Source organism: Arachis duranensis, chromosome 9, assembly GCF_000817695.3.
Source record: "Arachis duranensis cultivar V14167 chromosome 9, aradu.V14167.gnm2.J7QH, whole genome shotgun sequence".
NCBI lineage: Eukaryota > Viridiplantae > Streptophyta > Magnoliopsida > Fabales > Fabaceae > Arachis > Arachis duranensis.
In genome coordinates, this window is record NC_029780.3 from 84,338,572 (window position 1) to 84,350,632 (window position 12,061).

The following is a 12,061-nucleotide window of genomic DNA, read 5'->3' on the forward strand; positions in this document are numbered from 1 at the left end:
GGATACTTCTTTTGAGTCTTTTGATTTATTTTGTACATGTCTCTCGCTTTTGTATTTTGTTTGGTCTAGAGGCTTGTATTTGAGAGAACAAAACTTGTATAAGCTGTTTTTACTTTCTGAATTTGTGTATGGTCTGTATATGGCTAGCCAGCTTAAACTCCGCGAGCCATGGCTAGGTTCTTATGATGTTATATTATTATATTTTGATATACCTTATCTGTATCTTGTGCTTTAAGTTAGTAGCTTCATTAGTAAAGGTTTGCGCTTTTGAAATTTGGTTTTTGAACTATATCTTTCATCGGGCTTCTAGATTATTACATTGCTTCGTTTGCTTTATCGCTTCATGAGTGTTGCGCTTTTCGTTTTACCAATTTTGCTTTACCCATTTTTTTAAGGCTCCTAGTTATAAATCTTTTTCGCTATATATATATATAATTTTGCTTTTAGAGGTCGTAATATCTCACCACCTCTGTCTTATGACTTAAGCATAAGGTTCTATGTGGTAGGGTGTTACACAAACTACTCTAAGACAAGACATTTAGCAGTCTAAAGAGACTCATAGCATCGATGTTTGGGATCAAATTTTAGCTATAAATGAATGATGGTTCATAGGAGATCATCCAGGATCTAGGATCCTCGGATCCCGATCATCATCTAGCATCTCTTTTTATTAGTTTAGTTAACTTTTTTCTACCATGAGTTACTAAATCTCCTCTGTTAAAGGTTAAGAGCTCTATTTTATTTTTATGGATTCATAATGCAAGTATTTTCTTTATTTTGATTCATATTTTTTTACTTTTTCAAAATTGAGTCTCGTTCTTCTTCTTTTATGATTAAAAGTATTAGGAAATATTCTAATTCTATATTGGATTCCGTTATTACTTTGGGATATTTAATATCGAAATCAGCGTGAAACCTCTTTCTCATGATTTTCAACTTGACTAGGAATAGTATTTTGAAAATTATGTGGCTTTAAATCAAAATCATTCTTAACCTCTTCTCTTAATTAGTTGACCAAAAAATTCGCGATTAATTAAGTTAAGAGAAATTAGAGTACCAAAAAATTGAAATTTAATTATAAATGATTTGTTGTGAAAAGATTCTTACATAAGTTAAAGTAGAAAAAACAAGTATTGCTTTCAATAAGAATTTAACATCTGCGAAGCCTTTAACATCCCTATTCTTGATTACTTCTTCAAAGTTTTTAAGACTTTTCTCATTCACAATCAACAATTTTTTTTGTTATTCTTTACTCTACTTCAAGATTCACAATCTTCGTGCCAAAGTTTGTTGATCTAATTAGATATTTAATTAGGCGTTACTTGCTTCAATCCGTTAATTCTCGTGAGAATGATATTCACTCACTGTGGTATTACTTGGAGCAATTTGTTGCACTTACCAGTTTACGAGCGTGTCAATTTTGCCTCGTCAATGATAAACATATATCGTCAATGATAAACATATTTACTATATAATAAATATATTTGATGCATGATATATAATTTTTGTGAATAACAATTTACTTGATGAGTTCACAAAAATAGAATTCAATTTTTGAAGATCTAGCAGAAAACTTGAATATCGAATTTCATCAAATGGAGAACTTTTAAAAGGAATTTGTTACAAGTTTAATGAGCTCGCTCATCACAGAATTAGAATGCAAGAAAAGAAGGTGACAAGTTCAAAGTCCAAGATTTAGAATATTAAGTGTAGAACTTTAGAATTTTGTCAAAAGATAAAAACTTTAAACCAAATTAAAAATGTTTTAAAGATCATATAATTAAATTGTTTGTAAAAATTTTTTGGGATTTAAAATAACGTTTTAGAACTTTTTTTCAAAGATTAGGGAGAAGCTCGATACCTATATAATAAGGAAGAGTCAATCCTTACGTTGTTAAGGTACCAAATATTTTGAATTTGCAGGGATTAATCCCTATGAAAAGTCAAAACCGATCATATGGGCTTCTATTTAATTTGAAAAATTTGTTTTTGATTTTTTAAAACGTATTCCAACCACCTTCTAACAATTTTTAAATCCTCATACATTGCTATAAACTTACTCATTCAATTCATGAGTTTCTTTTTTAAGTGATTTTTATCAAAATTTGAGAGATAATTTTGAGTTTGTTCGTAGTGTTTATTTTGTTGATAGAGTTTTAATATTCCGATCATTCACATATAAGTTTGTGAAAGGGAGATTCGATCCTTCACATATCACCTTATAAAAAGGAGAGTTGTATAGCTCTTTTTTTGTTCTTGAAGTTGCGATTGGTTCAAGATTTTCTTAGAGTGTGATTCTCTAAATTATGAGGATTTATACACAAATTTGGAGAGAATATTGCGAGGTACAGTAATACTCGAGTTATACTTGAAGTTGGGATTGCTTTCGGTTCTTAGAGTCAGAATCTGTAAGAGGAGTGAGACAAATAATGACGCATTTCATAAGGTATATCAAAGATCTTTGGATTGTAGTGTTTTAGAGAGATACTCTCATTTAGAGTGAAAGAGTATAGAGATACAAAGAAAAAGGTAAGAATCACATGTTTTGTGAGCTCTTTTATTTTTTTTCCTTTCTTTCTCTAATGAATGCTACAATAGAATCTTTGTAATATATGTGTGATATATATGTATGTGAGTATAATCCTCATCAAGCACCTTATAAGTTTGATATATAATGGAATATCTTTGACACCTTGGTGGAGAGGACTAGACGTAGTTAAAAAAATATGAAATTAGAATAAAATCCAAATTTACAATCTCTCTTCTTTAAGCTTTTTACATTTTTTGATGTTTATACAATCTCTCTTCTTATAAGTTCTTGGGGTTTGTTCGAGAGTCCGTCAAAAAGTATTATAGTACGTTAATGTTCGCTCTTTAATTTAAATTATCTAATCCAAGTGGTACTAAAAAATAAAAGTACGTTTTCTATGGGAGAAAATTTATCTTTATCCTTACTAGTTACTACGCAATTCACCATCTCTAGACTATGTTTGTGTTTATTGACTAATGTTCTTCAATTGATCTTTCCTTGACAGCATTCGCAGATTCAGACCGGAAAATTTGTCCAGACTCAAGGAGGTGAGTCTCTAGTTATTGTTATTTTCATGGATAGTCCCTAGTTTTTTTAGCAAAGCAAAAGGCAAACTACGATTTCTAGATTGTCTCTTGAGGATGAATATCGCGTGTTCTGATGGATTATGGTTGCCTTACATCCTTGCGTACTTTAAGCTTTCACTAAGCAATCCAATCAGACTTTACTACCAATCAATTTGCATTACATATTGTAGCAAATCCTGTTTTTCATGAGAAAACCAGATGTATCGAGATTGATTGTCATGTGGTGTGTGATCTTCGAGTTTTGTTGGCAACCAGTTGCCATGTTTTTACCAAAGCACTTGCCTCGAGACCATTTAGCACTTTCCAAAATCAAGCTAGGAATGCTCAATTTCCATGTTCCTAAGCTTGCAAGGGATTGTGGCAGATGAAGCTCAGCTCGTGGTCAAGCTAGTTGGTGCAAGTTGTTAGAAGTTGGTTATATAGTAATGGTTAAGTTTATCAGTTTGGGTTAGATAACTTGATTTAGTTGTTAGTTCGCTAGAGTTAGTTGTTAGTTGTATCTCAATTGTATATAAACTCACCAATGTAGCTTAACTGTGATTCACTATCATAATTCGGTTTTTCATTTTTTGATTCTTCACTAGCTCTTACTTTTCTCTCACCATATTCAACTCTACACTTATAGCAGGGAGTTTCACATTCTACAAAATAAGTTGCTTCATATCACTTTATAATCATTCGTTTAGTTTTTTTTTTTTAAATCTCTCTTCTGTAAAATAATTTTTTGATAACCCTCTTTAAAATATTTTTGGAATGCATATAGTTCAAGAAAAACCACTTCTCTATTATTCAACGTTGTAGATAGACTTTATATCTTAATTGATGTAGATGCACAAGACAGAATAATATAAATTAGAATCTTATCAAAATGTTAATTTTACCCCATATTGCAACCATCAGTACTCCACCATCAACCACCCCCTTCAATAACTTTAACTCATTCACAAATTCAGTACTACAAAACAACACAAGATTTAAATTATTATATCTAATATCTAACAGAGGAATGTGAAGGGCAATATATTAATATATTAAAACTAATGGAAATTAAAGCCTTAACCCCATGATGTTGTTGTTGGTGCAACTGAATACAAATAAAATTATGAACATAATAAATACACATAGAATCACTATCAATATTGAGTTATGCTTATGCACACTCTAGCTACACTTTCACTATGAATCTGAAAGATTGGCTAACCAGGGAAGCAATTTTTCATGGACTAATTCAGGTCTATCATCATGAGGACAATGTCCAACCCCTTCAAGTACACACAGTTTCACATTTTCCTTTTCAGAAGCCAATGAAGAAAAGTACTTTCCAACAGGTCCATCAAGTGGAGTGAAAGGATCTTCATTTCCCCACAGAAGTAAGACTGGCACCGAGATTTTCGGCATCAACTGCACTGGGTTCGGCCCCGGCGGCCCTGTTACGATCGATACAAATGCATCTAATGCTCCTTCATCATTTGCCGGTTCCCTAATGATCTTCATATACAGTGTCAAAATGCAAATTCTAAGTAACAGAATAAGATAATTATGATAAGAAGCAAACAACAAAATGGTTAACTTACCTCCACCAGTTCTTCATCCACAGACTCCTTGTCGCCGTACACTGAACTCAGAATGTTCTTCAAATTTTCTCTGCATTTTAAGCAACACACGTTTTAATTCAGATTGCTTCGTAAAAAATATAAGCAAAATTTGGAGATAATACCTCTGTTTAACACGCTCGAAAATGGCTGAGGCGATTCCCTTTTGCTTCAATAAAAAATCAACCAGCCAAAGCAATGGTAAGACTAACTTAATCCTCCAGTCATCAACAATTGCTTTGTTGTTCATGCCACCAGCACAGTTTAACAGCACAATCCCTCTAACAAGTTTTTGACTTGAATCTGGGGGTTGAAGTCTATAACTCACAAATTAGGCAAAAAAGAAGTTGGATATGCAAACAACTTGAGGATTTACCAAATATACCTGAGGCTGCAATGACACAAGCAAGACTTCCAACGGAGTTTCCGATTAGTACAGTTGGCTTCTTAATGACTTCCTCCAAGAAATCCAGGATCAACTGTTGATAGCAAAGAGCGCACTCGAACATGGTAAGTTTTGGCAACGGTGGACAGTTTAATTTCAGATGAAGGAAGGCTCAACAAAGAGTTACCTCAGCCCATGTTTCCATGGTATATGAAAAGCCTGGTGGCTTATCGGAAGCACCAAAACCAAGAAGATCAATGGCATAGACAGTATAATTCTGGGACAGAGTCTTTATATTCCTGGAAAGAAAAAAAGCCTCAAATTACTTAAATTGGGACTGAATTTGCGCTCAATACATGGTCAGATCAGTACACTCTTTAGTGTAGTTTCCATCTATCCGAAATTCCGAAATTAACGGAGCATATTAGTAAGACTAAAACCAGAGATACCATTCTGCCATGATTTGATTTTGAATTTTAAACATCTGAAATCTACATATCATGATAGTATCCTCATTGGTCCATGCTAGATAGATATCCTAAGTTCCTAACTTTACGTACTAGTTTCACTATGCTAAAACTNATAAAAATATTATAATTTTTAAATTAACAAACATTAAAATCTTTATAATTAAAAAATATGTAATAAACATAATCATAAACCAAACTTTTTGAAACAAAATAATAAAACCAACATTGTCCAAAAGTAAAATAAATATTTTCCAAAATATATAATTAAATATCTACAAGTTTAGAACATAATCAATTAAACCTAAAATATAATCCAAAATACTAAATTGGAACATTTTCAAAAAAAATTCTAAGCCAGATGAAAAAGCCGGCCCCGCCCCGTCAAAGCCTACGGTTTAAGCGTTGTAGGTTAGGCAAACTTTTGATATGTGGTGGTCTCCTGCTAACAACCAACCAAACCAACATCAATTACTATAACAGTAGGAACTAACTTATTATTTCTTTTTTCTTTTTCCCTTCTTTCTTCTCGATCTATCAAGCATATGCTAAAATTTGGTGATTTTGCAAATTTCCGGGAAAAAGGGTGATGGGATAACCAGAATCACTGTACAATATATGGAAATGGGATTCTGGCAAAATAGTGAAATAAAACCCTGATTGGAAGCTTAAAATTTAGGCAGTGATAACATTCACTAATATAATTAGCTTCCAAATTAGAGAAGGAAAACAATTCCAATTAGGGTAATAACTAATAACTAAAAGTATGAAACCAATTGAGGTAATTTTATCATTATCATTATGATGTTATGTTACGCTCCATTTTACATGTGGCTAGAAATGAATGCAGCATAAGAAAAAGTTATAAACAAGGATAAATATCTCAAAATGGGTGGATGAGAAAAGAAAAGAACAACAGCAGAAGAAAAGTGATAGTAGTGAGCCAAATAATTACCTGCGCCAGTGAGGAATAGAGGCACCAAATCCATGGACAAGTAGCAAAGGAGGGTACTCCTGATCAGAGGAATCATCATCATCAGGGGATGCAAAGTAGTTAATGGAATACTGACCCTTCCATTGCCATTTGAGGCACTTGTTTTTAATCCTTTCTACCTCAGAAAAGGTACCAGAAGCAGCAGGTTCTGCTGTAGTAGCAGAAGAAGAAGTGGAGGAGTTGACGATGAAATTACTAGTTTGGTGAAAAGAAGCAGGAGCATGATGAAGCCTGCTAGTTGTTCTTGTTCTTCTTTTTGCTGAGGCGAAGAAATGGGCACTAGTGTTGTTGAGTCTTTGAAGGTGTGAAGGAGAGTGTGTTTGCAATCTCAGAAATAAAAGTGAAGAACGAACAGCACTTGCCACTTCCATTGCCTTTAATTACTCTTATCCCAACAACACCTTCTGTGTTCAACTTTATGTTGCGTTTAATGAACTTTTATTTTTTCTTTAATTTTTCTATGCAAATACTAAATACAATAATACGACAAAATGTTATTCTGTACATAGACGTTAATTTATACAAATTAGTAAAATTACTAGTGACCATTCCCATCACAAATTAAATATTAATAGAATACAATACATTAAAAAATAGATCTTAATTTTTTTAAATTAAAAATATAAAGCGTGATCGTTAACTATTCAATATTTTCTATTTAATTCTATTAGATAAACAACAAGAATTATAAACAACGTGAATAAATTGTATCCGCAAACTCAATAACACATTTACTTATTTTTATTTTTATTATTCTAAACCCTAATTTCACCACAACTATTCCACTGTCACAGCTCCTGTAACGACGCTCATCGCTGCCTCCACTGTGATGCCGTTTACTGTCGCCGACACGAAACTTTTTAGTGACACATTCGCCCGTCGTCACTACAACAAAGCCACCTTCTCCTTTTCTATTCCGCCGCTATTCCAATACACCTTTTTCCAGCGTCCTCCCCAACCTGCGTCCCTGTCCAACGTGGTCCCTGCTGCGGCCTCAAACCAGCACCAATCGTCCCCCTTGCTACCATCATAGATATTTTCAAAAACATCCAACATACGGTTAGAACCCTACATAGTAAACAAAATCCTTTTCCTTGAACACATTAAGCTCATAGATGAAGGCAAACGATGCAAGTTCACAGTGAGAAGGGATGAATTAAAGCACCATGTTCAATTTCCACCATAAACAATAGCAACACATCAAGCTAGTGAGAAAAGAGCGTTTATTAGGAGACAACCCAATTATTAGTATCCTTTGTTTTAGTATATTTTTTGTTTAATTTAGTTTATTTACATATGCTCATGCATACATTATTTTTATGAATAATCATGATCATTTAACATAATTTCACCACTCACATTTTTTCTTTATTGCTTGAGGACAAGTAACAACTCTAAATTTGGTATTGGAAGCTACGTAAAACATAGCCTAGAAGAACAAAAGAAGATACAAAAACTTTGTCTTTGATCTTTAATTTCTTATATGTTCTGCTATAGATAATCATGATTTCATTCTTCTTAACTTTACCTTATTTTTTTGAATTTACTTGTGCCCAAAATCCTTAAACATGTAACAAAGGACATCTAAACAAATTCTGTTCAATAAGTTGAAGAAAAATTTTTATTTTTTGCGCAAGTAAGATTAAGAAAAGTGATAGTCTGATAATGTGACTGTGTAATGAGGTTACATGTTAGTGAAAACCTACATGGGAAGCTCTAAGACATAGAATGAAGTTTAGATAAGTATTATAGAGGTTTTCAAAAACCAATAAAACAAAGAAATAGCAAAAAGAAAAAGAGAGAAAGGCCCAAGGCTCTGAGCACTAATGACTGAGAAGAATAAAAAAGAAACAAAACTCGAAGAATTTTCTAGTTAAGTGCTTGTGGTGTTGCTGTGTCAAGGAAAGAGGTACTTTATCACCGAATATCTTGAACCAACTAGTTTAGGAGTATCGATTGAAAAAATATCTTAAAAAATCTCCTTGAGATAGAACATTTAGATTCAAAACCAAGTGTAATTACCCCCTAAAAAAGAAAAAAAAAGAGAAAGAGCTGAGAAAAGAAAATAATTATCACAACAAAGGAAAGAAAGGAGAAGCTATCTTTAAGCTGAAAACTTATAAAGAGACTTCTATAATATCATCCAAATAAAATTTTTAAGTTATAAGACTTTTGATTATAGGTCTAGCAAGCACTGAAATCCATACATGATCACACAACTCAAACTTTACCCTACTTTCTCTTGATCACTTCACTCACCGAAATTTCATGGAACAATTCTTCAACCCACTTCAGTTAGAAAACTCCTTTGTACATAGTTCTTTTCTTGCTTGAAAACAAATGAGATCTTAAATTTAGTGTTGTGATGCATTAGCACCATTAGTTATTTTCTTTATCATTTTTTTGAATAAAGTTAGTGATTTTCTTATTATAATTGAGATTCTTGAAACTTAATTGATTTTATGTGGAGTTGCCCTGAGCTTTGATATCTTTAAGAGATTATTGAAAGATCTTAAGTAAGGCCAAAGAAAAGGAAGAACAAGCAAACAAGCCCATGGGAGAACCAAGAAAAATGGCGTGCCACTCCACCATGGAGTGCCATGCTAAGACAAGAAGCAATCTCCAGGGGAGCCACAAGTCGAAGGCGCGCCCAACCAAGTGGAGTTTTCTTTAAGTGGTGTTTAATAATGAACAACCACATCTTAGTGAAAAGATCCATCTGCATACATAGCAAAATGAACATCCTGCGGAGCATGTGCATGTAGAATCAAGCAAATCAAGTAAAATACTAACGGTATACACAAATAAACATCCACTTTAGAATGAAAAGAAACATCCGCATACATAAGAAATTAAAAAAACATCTACTTTAGAAAAGAAACATCCACTTTAGAGAGCGGTTGTAGCAAAAATTAAAAAAAAAGATTCAAATTTTTTATTTAACCTAATTAATTCAAAAATTAACTTTCCTTTTATTATGATTAAATCTAATTAATTTAAAATTAAAATAAATTTTTCTTTTTTAACATATTGTTTACCTTGTTCAGAAAAAGTGTTGTTCCCCTGTACTTTATTTTTTCATGTCATATATAGGGGGTCTCCAAAGAATTTTGAACCAGATACTTTAGTTCCCAACTAAAATTAATTATTCGATTGGTCCCTATTAATTAACTCCATCAGTCACTTAGGTCCTTTGATCCGTCAATTCTAATGGAGAACAAAATAGTCCCAAACAACTTTAATAGGGGACAAAATGGTCCCCGACCCCCTTTGTTCGGAAATGACACTGTTATCTCCCAATTTCCATCATATCTCGCATAACCCTAATAGTCTAACACTGCAACTTCAAGCTACACAATGCACACTCTGCACCTTCAATGTTCACAAGAAGAAAAATCCTTAACTTGTTCTCAACCAATTCATACTTAAAAAACTAATGACTATGTCTCTCAAGTACTTGTCGTCTTCGATGGATCCATGAATTTAGACAGCAAGTCTGATTTGTTAAGACTCCTCGTCATCTTCGCTATCTCTCTCTTCCTCTACCCTATCATCTCTATGGCCACATTGTCCACCACTCCGATCACTTTATTCAGCTTATTCTTTGAACCAATATTCAGTAATCTCTTCAGTTTCCATATGAGCGGCGACGGCAATATTGCTCATTGTACTGATAGCTTGGATGCGAGGTCGAAGCTTTCTGCCAGCTTGGACTTTGAGAGAGAAGGAATGAAGCACTCGAAGTCCATTCCAAATGAGAATTTGCATATGATGTCAAAGGAAAATCTTCTCATGATATCCTAAAGTCCAGCAATCTATATTTAAGATTGAGTTTCGTTCTTCATCATTAATGGTTAGAAGTATTGTGAAATATTCTAATTCTATCTTAGATTTTGTTATTACTTTAGGAAAACTAATTTCAGAATTTGCTTGAAACTCATCTCATAATCTTCAATTATTTAGAACTAGTTTTGAATACGTGACATATAATTCAACTAGGAATAGTTTTTGAATATTGTGTGGCTTAAAATCAAAATCATTCTTCACTTTTTCTCTTAATTAGTTGACCAAGAAATTGGCGATTAATTGGGTTAAAAGAAATTCAATTACCAAGAAATTAAAATTTAGTTATCAATGATTTGCTACGAAATTTTTTTTGCATGAGTTAAAATAAGAAAGTATGAGCATTGTTTTTCCAAGAATCAAACATCTCTAAGGCCTTCAACATCCTCATCTATTGATTTTCTTCCAACCTCAACACATTTTCTCATTCTCTTGTTCATTGTTCTTGTTTCTAATTCAAGATCCACAGTCCTTTTGCCAAGGTTTGATTAATCTAATTAGAGATTAAATCAGGCATTTGATGAGTGCCAAATGTCGACTCGAAATTTCCTTAAAAAGAAGTGCATTGCAAGTATAGTTCCGAACCAACAATTAGTTCTCAATTAAAGTTTAGTTTTGTTTGTCATAATAAAAATCAATAAAAATCTAGAGTTTGAAATCCCGACTCATCTTCTCTCGGACTAGGCAATTAAGGTGTCCACTTTTGGTTGTGAAATCATGGAGGTTTTTTGAAGTATAGAACAGAAAATTAAAAGAACTAAGGAATAAAAGAACTAACAAATGATAAAAAAGGAGATTAATGCAATTAAAAAGGAAACAAGATTAACACTAGTAAAAATGCGATAAATTCATAAAAGAGCCTTGACTTAGGAATGAGAATTAAGGAGTCCTATCATCGTCATAACCACAACTATGGTAATTATGATGAGTTAATATCGCTTTGTCAACCCCTAACATCGAGGATTAAGTCAAGCAAGCATAATTGACCTTAATCCATAAGTCCTAGCTAACTTACTAATTAACTTAGTAAAAAGCTAGTGTTAATAGAAACAAGAGACAACTAACAACCTAAGAATTACCACTAAATGTCGGACATTATGACTTTAGTATCCTAGGAACTCATTTTTCAAGCCAATGTGTGAAAATCTGTAACACCCTAATATTCAAATCCTTATGCTCGAGTCATAAGTCAATGATATTACGGTGGTACGACTCTCAGGTGGATTTTTAAATATATAAACATAGGTAATTTCGAAAGGAGTATTAATCGAGAAGCCTAAAAGAGTAGAAATAAAATCGTGAAGACGTATCACTCACGTTTCGACAACGAAAAGATAAAACGTGAAGCCGAAAGCGATATATGGACAAGGCATAAAGGAGATTAAGAGATAGATAACAGATAGATATATATAATATAAGTAAATAGCCATTAGTCGCGACCCGCGAAGTTTAGGCCGGCTAGGGTACAGTATGAAAGTAGTTGACAACAGTACATCCTAATCTCTCCCAAAGGAAACATAAGAGCCTCTATAGGCAAGTTTCAAAAGAGTTCAACACATAATATAATCTTTTCAAAACAAATGTGGAGAGATTCTATGGAAAACACAAAGTAGAGAAAATAAATATCTTCGCCGTTTCTCAAACGAACCGCAGCTCACTTCTG

The 12,061-nt window shown here is 32.9% G+C and overlaps 1 protein-coding gene across 1 annotated transcript; it reads right to left on the minus strand.

The window, feature by feature from the left end:
• Positions 1-4,126: 4,126 nt before the first annotated feature.
• On the minus strand, positions 4,127-6,981 carry LOC107466058 (pheophytinase, chloroplastic). Its single transcript, XM_016085040.3, has 6 exons — positions 6,517-6,981; positions 5,282-5,393; positions 5,095-5,188; positions 4,835-5,012; positions 4,692-4,761; positions 4,127-4,605 (listed from the first exon to the last, which is right to left on the minus strand). Exons 1-6 carry the CDS (start codon positions 6,924-6,926, stop codon positions 4,294-4,296), a joined length of 1,176 nt encoding a protein of 391 aa, XP_015940526.1. The 5' UTR covers positions 6,927-6,981; the 3' UTR covers positions 4,127-4,293.
• Between the last annotated feature and the right edge of the window lie 5,080 nt (positions 6,982-12,061).